Below are 24072 nucleotides of genomic sequence, written 5' to 3' on the forward strand. Positions count from 1 at the left end.
ATTAGTCTCTAAATTTTTAGTCTTTTCTCTTTTATTCTTTATTTTTAATAAATGATATTTTTAATTTATAAAATTATAATAGAAATTAAAAATAAATAAATTTTTTAAGAGACTAAACTTAAAATCTCGAAATTTTATAATAATAAAAAATATATTTAAATCAAAATCACTTTATTTTATTATATTATATAACAAAAAAAAATGGGACACTTCTGATTGGGGCTGCGATGCTATTGGGCTGTATGGCCCTGCTTTCGTCGTTGCTGCTAAAATCAAATTACAACAAAAATTGTAACTCTTATATTTACCTTGTACAAATTACCTATGACAGAAGCAGAGGTCATTTCTTTCATATCATCAATTTGATATTGTTTTTTTTTTTTAAATCAAAAAATATTATTTTATTTCATCAACCATACCAATGACTGTCAAAATCAGTTACAAGTAAAAAATATCAGAATTATAATTCATAGGAAGCCGTAATAATATCAGAATCACCATTACTCCTTGCTCCAATCGAATATGCCTATTTACATGTTTGCACATACCATTCAAAATATATGACTCCCTCAAATACTACATCTGATGCTACAACATTACCTCATGACCAAAGAACATAACATTGCTACATTGCTTTGATTTGCAATTTAGTCTCCACCAATATTAAATACCAGTTTTTATGAGGTTGACATAAATATTAAAATAAGTTTGATTGTAAAATAAAGGACTAAAAGTATATAATGAACTTAAAATTAATGAGGATAAATATAAACACAATAATGAAATTAAAAAGTGTCCAAAAGTTAACTTTTTTTTGACTCAATCAAAAGTTAACTTAGTATTGAAATCATGCAGAATATTAAAATTGGCTAAAACTAGCTAATGATAAAGTTCGTTTTCTTAATAAAAAAACTAATGATACCAGTCTTCAATAGAAAAACCTAATGATAAAAGTGTTTCCGTTTTGTATAAAAAAAGCTTGAAAAAAAAACACGGTAATGATAAAAGTCTAGAGCGTGTAGTTATGAAATAATGCAAAGTTTAAAAAATTGACCAAAATAGTAACAATGAAAATGGAGATGCGGGGTATCGATCCCCGTACCTCTCGCATGCTAAGCGAGCGCTCTACCATCTGAGCTACATCCCCACGATGTTATTTTATATTGTGGAAGTTTCATATGATAAAGTGTTTTTTGTTCGGCCAAACAGCGTTTTCTTGGGTAAAGGTCAAGAAGTGAATTGGGTTAGTATGTAAATGTCACAGGGATTTATTGATTTGATCTAATTGCCGGGGTTAAGCATTTTTTGGTTAATATGTATTAATTCGTTTCCTATAATCAAATTCAGACTACATATTTTTATTTATTTATATGTTTAATTCTCTATTTGGTGAATTTAATGACTAAATATTAATGGAAAATTTTCACCAATATCATTATATGAGAGACTAAATATATACATGTAATTATAACAAACAAAAAAAAGATAAAAAGTAAATATATTTAAATTACTCTCTCCTTTTACGCCTAAAATCACCAAAGTCGTTATTCTCAAAATAAAAAATATCCAAATTCCAAAATCAATTTTAAAAATAATTAAACTCATTATCTTTTTTGATAAATATAAGTTTTGTTTAAAAAAATATGGTTAAATATAAATCTCAATTAAATTTTAAAGTTGATATTTTAAGAATGTATGAATTTATAACTAATCATCTCTTTGGCAGTTATCATAGTCTTTAAACATTTTTAAAAATAAGAGAGACGGATGACGAATTTTCATTGGATTGTAGTTCTTCCTTATTTCATAATGCCTTAGATGGAAAAAAAGATGTTATTTATGATGTATACGGTGTTTGAGAGTGGAGACCATAATCTATATATTTAAGGTGATGGCCACTTGAATTCTTAAATAATCCATAATTATTTCATCAGAAATTTATTTTGCCTTTATCTTAACATGCTCGCAATTCTATTAAAACACTTATTAAATATTCCAACACCATACACCCTTAATTAATACTACTAAATGTTTTAATAGGATCTAATATTATTAAATGAGTGAAAATTAATTTAACTTTCGTCGTATATTAGGGTGTATGATGAATAGTGGGGCTGGTGACACGTGTAATCAAAAAGAATTGAGAAGTAGAAGCAAACAAGTAAAGTGGTTAAATTAACAGAAGAAACGACAAATTTAATCGACATTCACAATTTCACATACATACTACTCCCTCCCTCCAGAATATACGAAATATAAATAAAGAAAGAAAAGGGCACCGAAAGGCAATATAGTGGCAATTTGGGTTTGAAACTTGAAAAATTCAACAACATAAGGCATGCACAGTGGAATCCTTTAATTATAGGGTGAGTCAAAAAGTGCAATCATAAGCATCACTACCTTCTTCACGTTCACCACCACAAAACTCTACCACTACTAATATCTACCTATATACCTTTCCTTTTATTTTTATCTTTCACAATGCTTCACCAACATATTCATCACTTTGAGTTTGACATGGAAAACTCCCAACTCTTCCAATTCCTTGCTGCCAACAACCCCTCATTCTTTGACTACTCCCCATCTAACACTACCATGCACCAAAGTTTCTCTACTTCATTAGAAGTTTCTGAAATTACGGATACACCCTCGCAGCAACAAAGAGCTCTGGCTGCTATGAAGAACCATAAGGAAGCTGAGAAGAGAAGGAGGGAGAGAATCAATTCACATCTTGACCATCTTCGCACTCTTCTCCCTTGCAATTCCAAGGTTAATTACCATTTTTTCATTATTTAAAATTATTATCTATATCCGTGTGTAAATGTATGTGGATTTTAAATTTGTTATATTTTGTGTTGGTTGATTCAGACAGACAAGGCTTCTCTACTTGCAAAAGTAGTTCAACGAGTGAAAGAGCTAAAACAACAAACTTCCGAAATCACTAAACTAGAAACCGTTCCATCAGAAACCGACGAGATAACCGTTCTCTCAACCGGCGGCGACTACACCGGCGACACCAGACTCATTTTCAAAGCCTCATTATGCTGCGAGGATCGCTCCGATCTAATACCGGATCTCGTCGATATCCTCAAGTCTCTTCACTTGAAAACTCTAAAAGCTGAAATGGCTACACTTGGTGGAAGAACGCGTAACGTTCTTGTGGTTGCTGCTGATCATAAAGAACATAGCATTGAATCGATTCATTTCCTTCAGAACTCGTTGAGGTCTTTAGTGGATAGATCGACTAGTTGTAATGATAGGTCGAAACGACGTCGTGGGTTGGATCGAAGAATGATGCATTAACAGAGTTGCAGGAGTACTGTCAAATGTGATCATCATCATGACCTCGTTTTCATTCCCTTTTTTCTGTTTTCAGTTTTTTTTTAATAGGTTTTCTTTTGTTTTTTTGTTGCTTTTTGTTTTTAGAGACTTGGAAAAAGTTTATTAATGTCATCTGATTGTTCAAATAATTAAGATTTGTAAACTGTCTCTCTAATATTAATCATAAATGCTCAAAATTAACTTATATTTATATATTTATATCCAATGAATTAAATAAATATTTACATCAAAGTTTTAGGTGAGACCACTCTTCATGTTACAATCTTTTGATATTGTACAGAAAAATTTGGACGACTATTATATATTTAGTCGCATTTGGTTGTCATGTGGAAGTATCAAATTTTTTTATGTTAGAATCACAACTAAGTCTAAAAAAATGTTGGTAGTCACAATCTTAAACACCATTATATAGTTTTTGATATAGATTTTGATGTGTCCTTTGTTATAATTAGCATTGAAACACGACTTTCAACAAGACCATGATTTAAAACGTTGATTGTTGTCTATATTATATTTAGGGTTTTCTTTTAATATCTCAATTTAATTTTTTTTTCTTTTTATTATTAATATTCTCCATTTTGAAAGTTATATATTAAACTATCTTTTTTTTTTTTACTTAATTAGAAGTCGCCATTTGCAATGGCAACTTACTTAAGAAAGTTCCAATGACGATTTTTTTAAGAATTTTTATTTTATTTTTTATTTATATTTTTCTCTATATCGCCTTTTGAAATGACGATTTTCCAAAGATACATAGAAGTCGTCTTTTGAAATGGTGACTTTCCAAAAACAAAATTTTTTAAGCAAGTCTCCATTGCAAATTCGAGTTTTCTTAAGGAAATCTTCTTTACAAATGACGACTGTTAACTAAGTCAATAAAAGAGACAATTTGGTATATAATATTCAAAAGGGAGTATATTGATAATATTTTAAAAAAAGATTAGGTTATTAAAATTAAAACCCTCATATTTACAATTTTGTTATAAATTTCGTCGAGTAAAATTATGGATGCTATGCATTAGATTGATTGATGTAGCAAGATAAATGAACCAATTTTAGAGTGATATGATGTATGTTAGAGATTTACCTTCACCGTGATTTTACCATTTAGACACAGCATGCATTCATGAAAAAAAAATTATTCGTGTAACAAATAATATTGATACTGATAGGAAGTTTACCTACCAAGATTATGAAAATAGAGTTCTAAACTAAGAAAGAGAGAAAACTAACAAACAAATAATAAAAAAAATATTATTTTTCATTCATTGGGTTTAATTTTAAATGTCTCCATGGATAACAATTAGTATTATAGGTGAGTGTTGTGAAGGTGTAGCTAGGGTTTATATGGTGTTTGGAATTTTGAATACGTATTAAAGTTATTGTTATTACATGTATAAGTAGAAAAAAGAAGAAGTTAATAAAGAGATAAAGAATTAACGTGTGTAGTTGTAGTTTAGTTATAATTACGTGGTGTGCAAGTAGTGACACTTATGATAGCAAAGGAAAGGAGTCTGTATATTCTGCAAAAGCAATACTTCTGTGAGTTTCCAAGCTATTATAAATGGCATATTCTTTTCTCTTTCAAATCATAGCCTATCTTTCTCTGGTTCATTTTGGTACTTTCATTTTTCATTTTTTACTGAGTTGTTTTTACACTGATTCTTAAGAGATAATTTGTGTGAGAAAATGATGGAAGTCTTGTTGGGAAGTGAAATTTGGGATTTGGATTACAGCTCAGGTTTGATGCTGTGTAATGCTAAGAATTTAGTTACAGAGTGTTCTTGCTTTTGCAATTCTTTGTTTTGTGTGTGTGTGTGTGTGACAGTGAAATGATAAAATATGAGTTTTAGAAGTGGAAGAAAATGTTTTCTAAATATTGCTTTTGGAGGTTAAAAAGGGAAAAAAAGGTGTAATGTAATGACCAGTGAGAGAAAGAGAGCACATCACAAGAATCTAAATGTTAAAGCTATATCTCTATCTGCATATATAAATGTTAAAGCCTTTTAAATCTGAATCCACAATTTCTCTGCTGAATTATGCAGATGACAAGAAAACAACAAACTTGTTGAAAACAGAAAATCCTTGAGCCCATGTCTCCACGTGTCACCATAGAGATAGTTTTTGAATTAGATTTCTCCAAATTAATAATTGCAAACCTACCAAAACTATATTTATATAGAAAACTAGTATCACACTTATGTATTCGCTATCGTTTATGTCTAATTTCTTAATTCAAGATGCGGATTATGTATAATTGTTTAGATAAACCGTTATTTTACTTTATGAGAATTTAAAACGCTGTTATTTTAGTTTATGATTTAACAAAAAATTTATATTAATAATCAAATTATCAAAAAATATATATAAGATATAATTTTTATCAAAATAGTTCTTAATCATTATAACATCACAAACTAAACTGGCTGATATTTTGATAATTCAAAGATTAATTTGAATTTTTTATTAAGTTAAAGATTAAAATGACAATGTTCTATAATTTCAAGAATTAAAATAGTGGTTTATCTATAATTTTTTTTAATATTAAATGTGTTATAATTGTTCTGATTTTCATTTAGACGATATTAAAAAACCTTAATTTTAAATAATAAATATTTATCTTGTTTATGATTTTAATAATAAATTATAATTAATATACATTAGATAATACAGAGTAATTAAAATATACATTGATTAATAACTAATATATTGGACAAATAAGTATTTCAGATTATAATATCCCTAATTTTAATTAAGCATCAATTAATAAAATAAGAATAATTATATAACATCTAATGTATTTTATTTTTCTATATATATATTAGACTCCTTACAAAGACTTTCTTTTCATAATTTAAATTTTAAAAAATATAATATATATACACTTTTAGATAATGTCAACTCCTAATTTTAGTCAGATTATTTTTTTAACAATTTACCCTTAAAAATTCAAATTTAATCTTAAATGAACCCCAAAATTTTAGAGAACTCCTTAACAACAAAATATTTGAAACTCATTTTTTTAAAATATATGTGGAAATTTTAAAAGATTTTTTTTTTGACAAGTATATTAAAAAGAACATGGATATTAAAATTCAAACAACTTCATTAAATTGTTATTATAGAAGAAATATTTATGCTTGAAAGATTATTGTTCTGGTAAGAATTTATCCTTGTAACTTCAAGGTATCAAAATCATGTTAGTGTCTGTCTTTCGGATAGAATGTCATAAGTTTAGATAAAACAATTAAATTTTAATATTAGATAAATAATGTGTTAAGTATGTTAAAGATTGTTTTATACCCCCAATTTTAATTTTAATGCAAATTTGTTACCCTTTCATTTCATACATTAAATATGACTTTTAAAGTCATGTGTAAGGAATAATATATATTTTAGAAGTACAAATAATTATAAATTATAACATTTAATAAATTTTATATTTAAGTATTACTAGCATGTAAACCGACCTTCTTGTACAGTTGTAGTTTTTTTTTACAGTGTTAATATGTGCTGTGTGCATATATTTTAATAACAATTTATAAATTATTATAAGATTTATGGTATACACAAATATAAATCCATAAAATTAAAATGGTTAAGTAAATATTTAGTCTCAATTTTTCACTTTTATTTTCTATAAAAAAATTTCGCACTTTTTAGTCTTTACTTGTATTATTATTTTCAAACTTAGTCTAATTGAAAACAATTATATATAGACTAAAAGTACAAATTTTTTTATTGAACTAAAAACGATATATAAATTTTTTATAAGAACTAAAAACTTATTTATCTCAAATTAAAATAGTAGACAAATTTATAGTAAATAAAAAATGTTTTTCATATTTATAGTTGTAAATAATAACTATAGAAATTTATAAATGTACGACGAACTCACTCCCAAAATAGAATTTATCAATTTTATTAGTATTATTATTATTGTTATTTTTATCAAAGAAAAAAAAAAACAGAAAGAGATTTGAAATTACTATATTTTAGAGAAGTACAGAGCCGCACGGGAGTAGTAGAAAAAAAAAAGTGACGGTAGGAAATTATCCAAAGAGGAAGAAAATTGATTTATGGTGATAACATGTGTATTAGTTTATAATATTAAAATTCTAATATGTTATTTCTATCAATTTCGGTGTATCAATTTATCATTATTGTGGAAGTTTTATATTGGATTAGGTTATGTGATTTTTATTCTCTTAATTTGAAAGAAGTTTTCTACACTAAAAATAATGTTTGTCTCATATTTAATTTTCTGTCAATTATTTTTATTCTGTAAAATTGTATTTTCTATTTGATCATTTATATATACAAATGAATAAAAAATATTCTGCATTATTGAAATAATTATTTCTTATTGTTTCCCGACAATAAAAGAAATTTCAAATATTACAACGATATTTACTACAACAAAATATTACATTCAGATGCACAAAACAAAATCAAACCAAATTTGAATATGATTTGGATAGAATATACTTGAATGGAGTTACTTATTTTTCACTACGCCAAAAATGACATTTTATAACGCGTCTTAAATACAAGCGCTATTGTATGATATTTTAAAAATAACGGAGGATACAACAGCGCTTTTTTTACAAGCGCTATAAAAAAAACGCTGTAAAAGACTTTGATTTCACATAATTAAAGGACCTATTAGAGCGCTTTTTGGAAAAACGCTGTAAAAAGGTTTTAAAAAAAAAATAAGGTGGTCTTTTACAGCGCTTTTGGACAAGCGCTTTAAAAAGTCTGTAAAAAAGCGCTGTAATAGACTTTCAAAAAATAAAATAAGGAGATCTTTTACAGCGCTCTTTAAAAAAGCGCTGTAATAGACTTTTAAAAGTAAAATAAGGAGGTCTTTTACAACGCTCTTTAAAAAAAGCGTTGTAATAGGCTTTTAAAAAATAAAATAAGAAGGTATTTTACAGCGCTTTTTAAAAAAAGCGTTGTAATAGGCTTTTAAAAAGTAAAATAAGGAGGTCTTTTACAGCGCTCTTTAAAAAAAATACTGTAATAGGCTTTTAAAAAATAAAATAAGAAGGTCTTTTACAGCGCTTTTTAAAAAAAAACGCTGTAATAGGCTTTTAAAAAATAAAATAAGAAGGTATTTTACAGCGCTTTTTAAAAAAAGCGCTGTAATAGGCTTTTAAAAAGTAAAATAAAGAGGTCTTTTACAGCGCTCTTTAAAAAAAGCGCTGTAATAGGCTTTTAAAAAATAAAATAAGAAGGTCGTTTACAGCGCTTTTTAAAAAAAGCGCTGTAATAGGCTTTAAAAAAATAAAATAAGAAGGTCTTTTACAGCGCTTTTTAAAAAAAGCGCTGTAATAGGCTTTTAAAAAATAAAATAAGAAGGTATTTTACAGCGCTTTTTAAAAAAAGCGCTGTAATAGGCTTTTAAAAAATAAAATAAGAAGGTCTTTTACAGCGCTTTTTAAAAAAAGCGCTGTAATAGGCTTTTAAAAAATAAAATATAACAGTAAATCGCTTCAGTTTCCTCTTTATTACATAAACTTCACTACACTTCAGTGTCCTTCTCCTCTTCATTATCCTTCTCATTGCGAACCCTAATGTCCTACGAACCATATTGTTAACCATCTCCATTGCAAATCATCTCCATATTTGTTACTATTCCTACGAACATTATTACATACTCTTCTCAATGAGAACCATACTCTGTCCTACGAACCGTTCGTATTTCTGCGCATTCTCGCTGTTTCTTCTTAAACGAAACTGTAACCTTATGAACTCTACGTATTTCTTCGCACTCTTCAGGTATTGTATTCATTTATTTCTTATATATATATATATATATAATGTGTCTGTTAATGCTAATAATCACATTTATTTGATAGTGTTTTACAAGTTTTCCGAGCTCAAATGGGTGCTACAGTGTCGAAGCAAAAATCAAATAAATCACATGGATTCTAATAAAGGTTTGAAATGTATGGCTTTAAAATTTCATTAACAATCAATCCACAAATATTTATTGACTTATATGTTTTATTTTATAGTGCTCTCGTCAAACTAACAACTTAGACTGCGGATACTGTATATTACGATTTATGAAGGAGATTGTTGTTATAATCCCAAAAAGAGATCTAATTGAAATAAAGGAATGCATATTACAGCGCTTTTTTTAAAAAGCGCCGTAAAACTAATACAACAAGCAACGCGTTTTTAGAAGAGATTTACAACGCTTTTTTATATTTTAAAGAGCGCTGTTGTATCTTTTTACAGCGCTGGATACTACATCGCTTAATGTTTTGAAAAAGCGCTGTAAATGGCCTAAAAAAAGCGCTGTAAAATATCAATTTTCGCGTAGTGTTTCTTATTTATCAATTTTAAAAATAGTATCCATCAACACTTAAAAAAAATATTTTTTATATATTACTACGATTGCAGTTGAAAAAGTATTCTTTTTAAATTTCATATTCAACATATTAATATTGATACATGGTAATGAAATACATTGTGTGAGAGAACCAAACATATACTTGCTAAACTGCTAGGTAAACGATGACATATTGATTTAACTAAGTCGCATAGTTTCTCTATAAATATATTAAATATATAGCTGCAAATTACTTTAAAGGAATTTATTGATCATCTCATGTTTATTGGATTGGTAGAATGCTTCATCTCATTTTTATCTGATTGATGAGATAAATTGAAGCTAAATTCTAATATAACAAATAAATAAGTTTTGTAGTTTGATATTTATCACCAACTTTATTTTTATCTGAGTGATGAGATAAATCGAACCTAAATTCTAATATAACAAATAAATAAGTTTTGTAGTTTTCTATTTATCATCAACTCTATTGTTAAAGCTTTGCAACATTTTTACCAACACATTTGAGTTTTTAAAATAAATAAATTTATGTATCTTATTGTGAAACAAACCAAATTGTGAATAAAATTTTAGAAAGTAATGTATGATAAAAGAGTTATTTTAAGAAAATATAAAACAACATTTAAAAAAAAATAAGAGTTGAGAGATAAAAAAGAAAAAAGTAATTTAGAAACAAAAAATAGCATGTCTCTTCTATATATAGATGTAGATGTATTATATATTTATCTTTTGAATAGCAAAATTATTTTAAACATCCATAAAATTAACTTACATTCACTAGTAAGGAATAGTGATTTAACTTCCTAGTTTAATGTCGGCCACAATAGGAAGCTACTCACACATAGGTATTACATTACGACCTTCTTATCTCTTTACCATCACTCCATTCACAACACATAAAATTATCTCATTAAATTTTCTCCTCTATATCGCAATTTTCACACCTAAAAGAAACTGCCATTTTAAACATGTATCGATGGAAAGACTTGGCCTCTTTTTGGGCACTAAATAAGTAACCCTTGGAAATATACTCTTTCAAAGAGCATCAACATACACATTGATATTATAAGGACAAGTTAGCTAGGAAAATGACTTAAAGATCTTTGACGATCGAGGCAATTGTGGTCGACATTTAGAAACCACCCGCAATATCAATATTCTTTTATTAAATAATTATAATTTTTTATAGTTTATATAATACCATAAGTTGATTGTCTAGAATATAACTTGAGTATTAGCATAATTCGACAAAAGAGATAATTAATACAAATCTTGACACAAAATCATACAAATGTATTAATAAACATATTAATCATTCAAAGAAAAAAAAAAATAAATATGAAGTACATAATACATCCATGGTTCAAAAATAATTCCCTATAAATTTTAAACAAACTATAGTGTAAATTTATATGCTTCATTTCTCCAACTCGTGATCTAAGCATTTTTACTTGTAAAACATTTGAATAACGTTGAATGAGATTATATCTTAGTGGGTCTCAAGGAATGAAAATAAATCAATTAACATTCTAATTCAGAGCTATATTTATTTTATGAGTTTCTCTTCCATGTATAGTTTTGACTATTTCTAAATATTTAAGCCATTAGACGTGAGTAATCTAATGACTTAAACTATATCTAACAAGCATGTCATAAAGACTACATTAGTTTTACTAATGCCCTCTTCTTGTTAGTAACTTTATTTTTGTAAGATTGGACATAATCTTGTTAGTAACTTTATTTTTGTAAGATTGGACATAATTACGTTCGTAAGTGGTGCCCCACTTACCATCGCTTACCCCTTGCTTCCGTCGTATATAGACGGATAATTCATCTAGCTAGAATATCCTATACTTCTCACCTTAATCAAATATATAGTAATTATATATAACAATCCACACACACATATATAACATCATTTATTAAAAAATATATTAAAGACTTCTACACACTAAACCTTTAAAATTATTATGATAACATAAACTATTAAGTCAATTATATCATACTAATCACGTAATGTAAAATAAAGTTCAGGAGAATATATTTAAGATATATTTTTCCCAAAACAGCCCCAAATTTATATTATAACAACTCAAAACTGGGTTTAACTACATAGTCAACTAACAAAAACTTATAAGTATCAGAATTGAGTGAACGAGTACTCTTTGGAAAGATGTCTACTTTATACATGAAATTTTATTTTTATTTGTATTAAGCCCCTAATTCTTGCAGTTTATCAAAATAAAACACAATGACAGAAAATAAATAGAACAGCAACTATGGTATAACTTGTAACCCATTTTTCAGCATCAATACTCAATCAAACATCATGAATTTTGTACTCAATTTGAAGGTAATTGAGTCTAGTTTCCAGAAAACTAAAAATCATTCAAAACTAAGGTCTATAGAAAACGTTATGACCAAATCATCACACATATGTCATGCGAAATTCAAGTTAATAACATTCCTTCAATTACACTAATTTCCTAACAATTCTTTGCAAAATTATGAGTAAATCTGTAATGAACACATCAAAACAGCATCACAATTTTCAATTTACTCAATTTAATTAGTCACAAAGGTGAAACTCGAGATCTTTAATTTCAAACCCATCAAAAGAGCATAATTTCATGTTATCAAGGAAACTCAATACTACAATTATCTACTCTCAATTTTAGTCATAGAAATTCACATGCATAAATAATTTTAACCATCATTTCAAAATCCCTAAATCCAACCAAGAATAATTTTTTTTTGAAAAAATCATTTTCTTCATTTCGAACCCTTAAACCCCAAATCTCTAATCTATGAAACATATTAACTCATACATGCATGAATGAGAAAATAGAAAAAGGAAACCCACCTCTTGACTTCCAAAAGAATGAAGAAGATAATGGTACTCTCAAATCTTGCAAGAATTACACTTTTCCTTTCTCTTTTCTTGTTCCGCCAAAGTTTTTGTTGTTGTTGTTGTTTTTTTTCTTCCTTTCTTCTTCTCTATCTTACCATTTTTTCCTCTCTCTTTTTGTCTTTCTTTTTCTACGTTTCCCTCTTCCTCCTTCTTTCTTTTTTGTTTTTGTTTTATTTTCTTCTTTTTTTCCTATAGTTTATTAATCCTCCCTTTTTCTTTCTTTCTTTCTTTATTATTATTATTATTATTATTATTATTATTATTATTATTATTATTATTATTATTATTATTATTATTATTATTATTATATACTAATAATTAAAACATAAAAGATTACTATCAATTATTTATGCTAAAGAAGAATGTTATATTTTATGTATCTTTAATTAATCTTTGTATTATATACGAAGCAACAATCTTACGTCATCTTTTTAGGTTTTAATTTCGCGCCAATCTTCATGTATAAAATAGTTTCATCTAATATACAAAATAGTTATTTGAAGTACTATTTTGAAATAATAAAAAAAAAAGTAGGGGAAATTGTATTTACCCTCCCGATGTTATCTTAAAAGATACTAACATCCTTTTAATTTTGACAAAATACAATCTTCCTCTATATTCAATAAAAAAAAAATTGATCAAATGTTTTTTTGCAACACTTACATCTATTCATGTTATTACTATATGATTCAATTAATTTTTTTTTTAATTTGTAAAGGTACAATTATACATCTGATATGATTATGTTTTTAATGGTACAACTGGAGCGCGTATTCTAATTTTTTTGATAAATAATAGTTAAATGTGAAAGAGTGACAAAAACAAATATTCAATATATTAGTATCATTTAAAGTGAACTAAAGGGAAATAAATACAATTTATCCGGAAAAAGTAGGAAAATAGAGTCAAGTGGATTTGTATAGAAAATATTTTGCGCTCGTAAATTAAACTCCTTAATTAATCCCGTAAATTTAGTTTTTGGAGTACTTATACTATATTGATTTGTTTCAAATTCTGGGTGGATGTTTTGTACCTTGTTGTATCCACTTAGGAAGAGAAAATTATTTTATTCTGTTACTTTAGTGGATTGTAAAGGATTTGGATTTGGTTGCATGAACAAAGAGAGGGAAGCTCTTGTTGAACTGAGGAATATTAAATGATAATTAATTTAGAATTTTCTCTTGAGAAGGAAAGGAATGTTGCCTATGGAAAGGCATATGGGTCTCAAAATAAAATAGTTAATTCAACGTTGTTAAGTTAGATTCTACTGCCCTCACAAAAATTAAATCAAATAAATAGTTTATGAGTTAAATTATATATTTAAAATAAATCAGTTAATAAAATTTAATTTAAAAATTATTTTAATTATTTAATTTTTTTAATCTTCATTAAGATTTTTTTAAGAAAATAATTTTAAAATTTGTTTTCTTCAAAAAAATATCGAATTTCTTTTTCAAAAAAATCAGAAAAAAATTTAAATCATTTTTTACTTGAAAGATTTTTGAGAAAAAATCAAAAATATTTTTTTGAAAAATAGTTGATCAGAAAAACTTTTACATCTATTTTTATTAAAAGAAAATTGTTAAAATAATTTAGAAAATTGTTTCACGAAAATTTTTCAAGAAAAATAATTGAAACTATTTATTTAGAAAAAAAAAATTTATCAATAAATTTGACATCTATTTTTTCCAGAAAAAATCCAAATTTTTTTGTCAAAATAATTTTAAATTATTTTTTCTTGAAGAACTATTTCGAAATCGATTTTAACTAAAAAAAATTTCAAAATATTAAACAAATTTATATTTATAAATCAATTTCAAACTTGTTCATAATTGATCTGAACTTAATTCGAAATTAATTTTTAAAAATTGAATCAAATCATTAATGTAATTAAATTTAATTCAGTTTTTACACTTTGAATATCTATGAAAAAATATGTGTGCTGTAGTAAGGCCCCATGAGAAACAAAGTCGTGTATTTCTTTCTGATTTTCCATTTCATGTAATCGAAATGAACAAATTGTGATAGGCAACGCTTTTACAAATAGACTAATATGTATCTTGTTGAATTTGTAAATGTTTAAGTACTATACATTTGCCACATGAAGATGGATCAATATCTCTCCTACCAACGACCTCTTGTAATTGATTCATTTTCTCCCAATGGAGATATTAATTGATATTGAAGTGGGATAAATAGATCTAGTCAATCATTTACAAACATCATGGACAACTATATCTCTGCCAATATTTGAATCTTGCTATCGATTGTGAAATAGCCTCAAAGTCAACATAGGAGATTTATCTTGCTCAACAATATCACGTCCATCATATTTGTAAGATCTTTAACCAAAGAAATATAAAATTATTTACAAATGATGATAAAGTTAACTTTGTTCTTAATTATGTTACTTTAAAGAATTCAGAGAAACTTAACTTGGTGCCATAGAAAAAATTTGCAATGGCCACATTGATATTTAAACAGGTTAAAAAAATTTATTTATCTATATACAAAATAAGATTCAAAGTTGCAAACGAAAGACTTCACTAATTAGAATTACGATCCACTAATCTAAGTGTTTATTTATCAAATTTCCTCGTAATCAAACCGTTCAAGTTATCCCCAAAAGAATTATGGTTGAATAATTCTAACATCATCCAATCTTTCAAGATCAAAGTTAAATAGAGTGATATGCATGTCTCTTAAAGAAAGAAATGTAATCTTGTTGAGACTATTACAATAAATATGTAAAATAGTAAAAATATTTTCAAATTGTAAGACTGAAATAGTCCACATTTAATGAATCAATATATTTCTTGTGTAAGAATCTTGTAGCTCAATCTTATTCTTTAAATTCAAGTAACCATATACCTAGGGCAGATACATGTGTTTTATGTTTATTAAGAAAAACTATCAATATTTATATTTAACTTTTTAATAGTATGTCACTTTTTGTTAAGTATATATATGTGCAATCATTTTTGTAGGTCCATCTTTGAATTAAATTGTATTTTTAGTTCTGTATTAGTTCTTCCTACTATGTGACATACATTCAATAATATAAAACCAGCACTATCTGCCTTTTGCTATCATAGTACCTAAAGGAGACGTGCATAAAGAAGGCTGACAAAAGGCAACACAAGTGGTGAGGATTCGAAGTTGGAACACACCAAAATCATGGAAAGGAAGGATAGAAGCTATAATTGGTTCCACTTTTTTAGGAGTACGTTAATTTTGATATGTTCGATTATTACTCTATAATAAAATATAAATAAAAAGATTAATTAAAAAGTTAATATATTTAATTTTAATTTTTAATTAGATATATCAACTTTTCATTTAATTATAATTAATTATATTTCATTTTAGATTGAATATTTTTTAGTAAAATTAATTTTGATTTTAAAATTGGTTTGGATTTAAAATGTATAATTTTTTACTCTAAACATAATTTTTATATTTAATTTTTATATCGTGTTAATAAGTTGATATTGACTTATTCAAATAAACTTTTTATGATACTAGTGTGTTATAAAAATAACTTGCAATAAGCACTTAAACTATTTACTACTCAAGCACACTGTACTACTTATCTAAACTTCTTTTTTAAACTATTTACAACTCCCTTCTTAAAATGACCTTTTATATATTAATGTAAAATTGATTTTACTTCTCCTAATAATAATACACATTGGTTTATAAGTTTAAACCAAAGAGCAGACAAAGTGTAAGTAAAAAGGAAGTGCAGACAAAATGACTTGTGCGTGGGGTGATTTGTCGGAGACGTGCTTAATTTGGACACACTTTATCGATTATCTCTGCCTTTTGAACCGTTTTTGTCTCCATTTTCATTGTTGGCGTGCCTTATTCTTGTTCCTCCACAGCCACAAAATGTACATCTAGTTACTTTTTATTATTATTAAATCTCACAATAATTATTTTATTTGAAAATAAATAATTTATGACGATATCTTTTATTTTAAATTTATTTTTTCAATTATTTAATTAATTTTATTTGTATTATTTTTAATATAATATTTTTATTATATATTTATAATATTAATAAAATATCAATATCTAATAAAAATTATATTTTTTATTTTATTTATATATTTTTTAATACATATAAAATAATCAAATAACTCAATTATTATTAAACAAATAGTATTATAAGAATTTTTTCTTCAAAATAAAATTGAGTTAACAATGAGTGTTATTTAAAAATTATTTCAATTACCTAAATTTCATTTATTAGAAAGAAAAAAACATGAACAAAGACAAACAAAAAAAAGCATGAAAAATTAAAGATTCCATGCTAATTGGGTTAATTGAAAAAAATTAAATTATAAGGAAGAATACCATGATATTAATTTGAACTCTCTCGTATTTGAATTAAATACGGGCATAGTGTTTATATTTTACTATTAAAAATTATTGGTTTTTCCTATTTTTATTTTACTCATAAGGTTTTAGAACTTCAAAAATATATAAGTAATTTTCACTAAATTTTAATTGAGATGATGAATACAACGTTCTCATGTTTGATTCAAATAGACAATATTATTAAATAAATTAAAAATGATAATATTTATTTATATTTTATTTTGAGAAATAACTAGAGTCAACTTTTACTTGTGATTTTTTTTTAAAATATATATATTTATTCTCATCAAAATCGGAAGAAAAAAATAGATATTGCGAATAAATTGACCGTATTAAAGTTAATATCATAAAATAAAATGATAAAATTCTTATAAATATTACAAAATTAAAATATTTAATATTTAAGTATTTTCAGATCTATAATATTAACGCCACTAAAATCATTAAATAAAATTAAAATTAAAATTTTTTCTAAGCAAAATTTGCATTAATATTTTAAATTAATTTGCATTTTATGGTGTTAATATTTTAAATTTTGGCACTTGCATAGAAATCTAAGATTTGGAGTATAAAATTTTCAACTCCCAAAGAAAAAGCTCTAATAATCTAATATTCAGTCAAAAGAGATACGTTAAACTTATAAAACATTATTTCATTTAGAGATTAGACTTAGTACCTTAATCGAGAGTTTGAACTTAATCTAAAATTAGAATTTTATTTCTTATTTAATAATTTAGGTCTTGCAAATTTTAAATAAAGAAAGAATAAAAACGGAATTTAATATATCATGAAGTTTAAATTTAAAAAAACATAAATTTTGAATATTTGATAAATTAATTTGTATTGATTTTATATTACTTTTAGTTCAACTCACTCTAAATGTATATATTAAAGTTTATTTTTTTATGACTATTTTAATTTGATATATATATATATATATATATAATATGAAAATTCATTTTTTATGTATTAATTATGACTATTTGAGTCATATAAAGATGAATATTGCATTCGTTAAAAATACAAAATGATTGTAAATTTTAACATCTATTATATTTATGTATTAAGTATCAGTTATATAATTTAATTTTCTAAATAACCGCTTACAATTTTATAACATTCTATTATTTTTTGATAAATTATAAATTTCATAGGTTACGATTTTAACTTAGAAGAAAAACAACATTGACATTAATTATTTCATTGGCTTATTATTTCTCTTCATCTACAATGTGTGAACACATATACCTTACTGATATTAAAACAAAATTTGTTATCTTCTAAATATTTAAACATACTAATTAAAAAATTAATGCCTAAGGGGCCACCAACGACTCATGATATGAACACTCTTAGCTAGGTTAGTAGTTAACACCTTGAACTTAAAGCAAGTGTTCAAATCTATGACATGAAACTAAAAGAAGATAAAATAAAAGCTTCATGAAAAATTAAGTAAAGACTAGAAAGAAAAAAAATAACTAAAGTTTAGTAACGAAGTTGGTTGAATAAAAAATAATTGACGTATATATCACAAAGGTTAAACTCCCACTGCTTCGTTAGTAAATACTTGTTGTAAGTATATTTGTCAACGATATAAAGACTTTAAAGTTTACCCCTCAAAACTCACTTGACCTAAACTTTTTCCTTAAAAAAAGTTTAATAAAGCAATTGATCTACATTTATTTTTTGTTGAACATATAAATGAACCACTTTTTATTCTTTTCCAAATAAATTTTTATAAACTCAATCAAAAACAACCGAAGAAAAATAGGAAAATAAATTACACCTCAGTGCACTCATAATCAACTTCGAAGATAAACATTATACAAATTCTTCTCAAGAAATTATTAAATTGTTTTAGATAAGTACACTAATTAAATAAAGCAAAAGTTTGTGTTCATAATGTCACAATACTGACAGTTAGACATTTACACAAACAAAAAAGCTTTTCTAAAATGATTTTTTATTTATTCTTAAATTGGACAAATAAGATAAATATTACTTTGCACTTTATAACTAGATATTTGACTTGATAGCTGAGTTACTCTTATGAGCTCATTTACACCTAGAACATGCAAGGATCTTACGGAGGCTAAATTTTCAATGATCATCCTATTCAAGCCAAACATGTAGAAATATTACAACAAATTTAGCAATGAATATTAAAAATATATTCAGTTAGCAAGAACAGTAGTGTCAGCCTCCATTGATTAAAATAACATTACATGTGCTTCAATTTCCAGCGGAGAACAAAAGAAGGGAAAATATAAGAATTTGTTACAGTATAAAATAAGAAAAGAAAAAAATATCACCCTTGTATAAATAATAACACTTATGTTTTAGGCGCTGCAAAGCATTGCCTGTTTCATTTTGATTAGGTGATCGGAGGGTGTTAGTCGATGACAATCATTAGGCAATAGTAACTGACTTAGAATGCCTGAAACTCTCACAGCCTGGGCAATTATGTAAGCTCTCGTGAATGTAGATGTCGCAATCAAGACAGAATTGTTGTTTGCATTTTGGACAAGAGACAGAAAGTTCAGGCTTGTTTCCTGTTTCACAACCAGTAAATAGAGGTATTTTTAGGAAAGAATAGCAAGAACATATTCTATATGCAATACTGTTTGTAATACAATAAAAAATGCAAAGAATTTTATATCATCAACTGTACTGCCATAGATTTTCAGTTGGCTTATATATAAAAAGAAACTAATCACGCATATATATTGTACCCTTAAACAACCTAAAATACTATTATCTTCAAAACCTAAAATACTATTGTACCCTTCACTATCATATACTTACAGAAATATGACCAAATCAACCTAAAATACTATTATCTTCAAAACCTCAATAATCGTCCCTGAGGTGTCAGCTTAGTGGTAACAACTTTATATTGTAACTTCAAGGGATATGATTCAAATCCCGTTTGGGACAATTGTAACACCGTTATTAATAATAATTTCCCCTTCTCCAATTTTTTATTTAAAATGTCAATACCCACATTAACATATTGTTATTAGAATCCACCATTTTCGCATGTTACTTTAAGAAGCCATGAATAAAATCTCTTCCAAATTTGGAGTCTAAGTGCATAACTCTACCGTCAACCGTAGCTTTGAAACCATAGATGCATCATGATGATGATAAGAAAGCTAAGGTTTTATGCCTCACAACATATTCCCTTCAATGCCTTGTAAGATACTAGCATTAATATATTGTATCATGAGCACGTTGCAGGCCAAATAGTTGGATTGCCCTTCAAAAAACTTGAGCCACAACAGCCTGCTTCACAGGTCAGGACTCGTGATAAGCAACAACACACAAGGTGGTTAACAGGGAATAAGAATGTTGATCAAAAGACAATCCATCTCTCAACTGGACCGTTGCTAATCGTTTCTACAAAGGCTAGGCCCTGGTAGCATAGAATCTAATAAATGAAGAAATCTGGATGCACAAAAACACACATGAAACTACTTCCATTAACAATAATATCCCAGGGAATAACTTATGAAATTATAGACATTTTTGTTATCGTTATCTTCTTAACTCTTAAAGCAGTATGATACTAGTCTATATATGACATAGCTTAAAACACAATAAAATTTTATACTATATCGCAAAAAAATTGTAAATATATGAAGAAACTCAACCTCAACCGTTCAGCAAATACTTACCATGACTAAGAAGACTTTCTTGACAACCAAAACAAATATTGGGAAAATTGTGGCTTGGATCATTTTGAGACGATGGAGAGATCTCAACAAACGGCACTATAGGGAAGAGATGATGATACGACCTTGCCAAATGGGGCGAAGAAATAAGGGTCAATCCACAAATGCGGCATTCTGTAGGAAGCTCACAGACACGAACTTTGCATCTTGGACAAGTATATCCCCCTCCGGTCTTTGCCTCCTCATGACATGTACAAATTGCAACAGAACCCTCAGCTGCTCTTTGCGGGAAACCCATCTTAATTAAATTAGCAGTAGCGTACTCTGCTATTGCTGGAGGTGGTGGAGCATGCTCTAGAATTAACTCTTTAAAGTGGGACTGCATGAGATGTATACATGGATAAGAATGGCAAAACATTTTAAAAAATGTCAACACATTGTAAGTCGATCAGCAATATTCTTAATGCTTAGTCGGGAAAGGGATGCTTGATTATAAAAACTCAAATAATTTCTGTAGAGGAGCATTAAATTGTATTTGAAAAGCCGTTACATGGTTCAATCATAATCAACAAACTAACCTCATCTAGTGCAACTGAATACGTTCCTCCAGTTTCTTGGCAAAGATGCTTGCATATAAACATTTCAGCTGCAAGACCAATGACAGAGCATCTTATTTTACTCTTTTTGCATTTCTGGATAGTTTCCATGAGATCACCAGGATCGCATGTACTGAGGGCCGAATATAAAATCAGAACTTCTCGATGACCATATGATGGGATTTGATTTAGATTGTCATGAACAAGATCTAGAGCGTTTTGTAGGGAGGCATCACCTGAGCATTCTAGTTTACCCATCAAAGCTTTGATGTGGGACTCAGGACTGCCACCAAGATCTGTCAAGCTTTGAGCAACCCCATCTTTTGTAGTGACCAAACCAACATGACTTAGTGGATTCTGATCAAAGAACTCCCTGATAAATGCCTCAACCTGCTTCGCGATCACAGCCATCCTACTTGGCCGAAAGTCCCTCTCTGAAGCTGCCTTTAGGTGATGTAAGAAACAGAGTTACATTACAAGTCAAGAGATTGGAAGGACATATATGTGAAAAGACTAATATTTAATAAGATACTTGTAATTGTAGAACCATAAGCAATTTTGTATTATTATTTCAGGTATAAGAACTGCTCCACATGAAACAATGTGACTATGATGTGCCTGTGCATTATCTAGTTGCAAGTTAATCTTTGAAATTTTGCTGATAATTGCTAACTTAATGAACAAGTATAGAGTACTTATAAAGGGAAAAAGAAAATCTTTCAAAAAGTAACAGTATCTCATGCCTATGCAAAAGGATTCGTGGAGATTGGAAGAAATGCCATCAAATAAAACTAAGTAAATTTAACTGTCATTTATACATGAAATGTTCTAACATACTCATTCTCCAATTATATCAAATCAATGCTCAACACCAGATAAATCAGAACTCAGAACTGAGAAGCAAACACAGAAACTGTAAAGTAATAAAACCGATACCTTGGACAGGTCTACAACAATGTACATGTATCGTATCAAACCCTTCTGAATTCGTGCAGTAGCTGCTGTTGCAGCAAGAGCACGAAGGCGCCTGCGATACTGGGCATGGTGAATGGCAGTAGTATCTATGGGGCGAAGAAGTCCAGATTCATCCTCCTGCAAAGACTCCCAAGATCTATCTTCTGTATAAGCTCTCTCCCAGGCTTCAAGGCCATCACCATTAGCCTCATCTTCATCATCATCTTCTACTACGACTCCATTAAGTGGTCTCCCAGCAATGTTATTCATGATTTCTAGCCCAAAAGATGCAACAGTTAATTAACCGAGGGAAGAAGTTGCAGCAGTAAATTAATTATTTCATCATATTTCATTCAATAGATAATTTTTTAAACACTAAATGAAACATCAGCACTTAAAAAAGAATCATTATGTTACCATTCACTGTGAACATTCAGCACCTCAAAAGATAGCAACGAACAATTCACACACAGAAAGGGATATAAAAGAAACAATATATCTCTATCACTGAAATAAAGTAGAAATTTTAAGAGCTAACATGATAGAATTAAAATAAAGGTAAAACAAACTACATTGATTTTATCATGGTGGAATCAGGAAAATTGAAATACTTAGACATTCATAGATATATTTGGCAACCATAATTCGAGAAAAATTGAAATCTATAAATTCTAACAGCTTAAAATCGAGATACTCACAAAAGAAAGATACGGATTGAAAGTGGAAGGCATGAAATGATGAAGAGATATACCAGCGGTTTGGATGCAGCGGCAGGGACGTGTAGGATTCCACGCGGCGGAGCAATTGTCGACTGAAACAGTGGGCTATGGGGTTAAAAAGGCAGTCGCGTAGCTTATCGTCGGTGCTTTGTCTTGTTGTTACAAGAACGACGCAGTGGGACAGGGAACAACACAGCACGGCGAGAGAGCTTGAGAGACGACGGCGATGTGACAGTGACGGCGGTTGAGTTACGAGAGAGAGCAGGGTTTTCTTTTTGCGTTTTGTTTTATTATTATTATTATTATTTAGAAAAAGGAGGATCTACATTGAAATCCTATAAAATTTATGTAATAGTATTTGATTAGTCACACTGCTTCACTTCATTTTTACGTTAAAACATGATTAATACATCATAAAATAGATAAATCCGGTTGAATGACAATGTACTATTTTTATATCTACACATTCGCTAATTTTTTATATGTAACGTGAGTATCAAGCTGGTGTATTCAATATATGGCTTTTCTTATTACATATTCTACTCAAATATGTAGTGTTATTTTTCTTCACTCTAGATTACTCATTCTAAATTTTTCTCGGTTTTAGTTTAGATATTTTTAAAATTTAAAAAGAAAATAATTTTGGGACATTAATCCTTCGAATCTAGGAAGAATGGCCCTTTAGTAATTTAAAATTTAATGTTAAAAGATAAGTAAAATCTAATTAATAATTATTTTAATTAAAATTCAACTTCAAATTATTTTTAGTGATTTGTTCTTAACCAAAATTCTTGAATTTTGTTACTTATAATTGAATCTTTAAAATATATGTTTAATTAATATATTACTCTTTTATTTATTTATTTACACTATATTTTTTTTAAAATAGACCTTTTTACAAATTCCCCAAAACTTGTGTATAAAAGGACTAATTTGTTTACAATTTTATATTGATGAGAGGTCAATATAGGACCTATATAAATTCTAAACAATTATTTTGATATTCAATCATTCAGATATTATTTTTAGAGATATTTAGGAAAAATAAAGTTATTTTATATTTGTTTATTTTGATAAAAATTATATTTTTATTAAAATAAGTCAATTTTAATTTTTTAATTTTAAAAATCTA

The 24072-nt window shown here is 27.3% G+C and overlaps 2 protein-coding genes and 1 non-coding gene across 4 annotated transcripts; 1 reads left to right on the plus strand and 2 right to left on the minus strand.

Annotated features, from left to right (window-relative positions):
- Positions 1 to 1074: 1074 nt before the first annotated feature.
- On the minus strand, positions 1075 to 1147 carry TRNAA-AGC (transfer RNA alanine (anticodon AGC)). Its single transcript has one exon. It is a non-coding gene; the product is annotated as a tRNA-Ala (tRNA).
- Positions 1148 to 2324: 1177 nt separating this feature from the next.
- LOC101499659 (transcription factor bHLH106) lies at positions 2325 to 3540 on the plus strand. The gene is made up of 2 exons (XM_004493327.4): positions 2325 to 2769; positions 2869 to 3540. Exons 1-2 carry the CDS (start codon positions 2482 to 2484, stop codon positions 3301 to 3303), a joined length of 723 nt encoding a protein of 240 aa, XP_004493384.1. The 5' UTR covers positions 2325 to 2481; the 3' UTR covers positions 3304 to 3540.
- A 15635-nt stretch (positions 3541 to 19175) lies between these two features.
- LOC101499964 (general transcription factor IIH subunit 2) lies at positions 19176 to 23323 on the minus strand. 2 transcript variants are annotated; one of them, XM_012713799.3, is made up of 5 exons: positions 22973 to 23317; positions 22204 to 22496; positions 21250 to 21711; positions 20675 to 21050; positions 19176 to 19549 (listed from the first exon to the last, which is right to left on the minus strand). In XM_012713799.3, the coding sequence occupies exons 2-5, from the start codon at positions 22489 to 22491 to the stop codon at positions 19407 to 19409; spliced, it is 1269 nt and encodes a 422-aa protein (XP_012569253.1). In that variant the 5' UTR covers positions 22492 to 22496; positions 22973 to 23317; the 3' UTR covers positions 19176 to 19406. The 2 variants fall into 2 exon arrangements, with proteins under 2 accessions (XP_012569253.1, XP_073222801.1); XM_073366700.1 differs by having other exon boundaries at positions 19410 to 19549; positions 20651 to 21050; positions 22973 to 23323.
- Between the last annotated feature and the right edge of the window lie 749 nt (positions 23324 to 24072).

The sequence above is a fragment of the Cicer arietinum genome, chromosome 3 (assembly GCF_000331145.2).
Source record: "Cicer arietinum cultivar CDC Frontier isolate Library 1 chromosome 3, Cicar.CDCFrontier_v2.0, whole genome shotgun sequence".
NCBI classification, from domain to species: Eukaryota; Viridiplantae; Streptophyta; class Magnoliopsida; order Fabales; family Fabaceae; genus Cicer; species Cicer arietinum.

Excerpts from the sequence above, each read along its gene's own strand:
- LOC101499659 (XM_004493327.4), top strand. The coding sequence starts at position 2,482 with ATGCTTCACCAACATATTCATCACTTTGAGTTTGACATGGAAAACTCC. Across the intron at positions 2,770-2,868 it reads TTCTCCCTTGCAATTCCAAG|ACAGACAAGGCTTCTCTACT; the intron begins GTTAATTACCAT and ends TGGTTGATTCAG.
- LOC101499964 (XM_012713799.3), bottom strand. The coding sequence starts at position 22,491 with ATGAATAACATTGCTGGGAGACCACTTAATGGAGTCGTAGTAGAAGAT. Across the intron at positions 21,051-21,249 it reads ATTCAGTTGCACTAGATGAG|TCCCACTTTAAAGAGTTAAT; the intron begins GTTAGTTTGTTG and ends CATCTCATGCAG. Across the intron at positions 19,550-20,674 it reads AGAAAGTCTTCTTAGTCATG|GAAACAAGCCTGAACTTTCT; the intron begins GTAAGTATTTGC and ends GTTGTGAAACAG.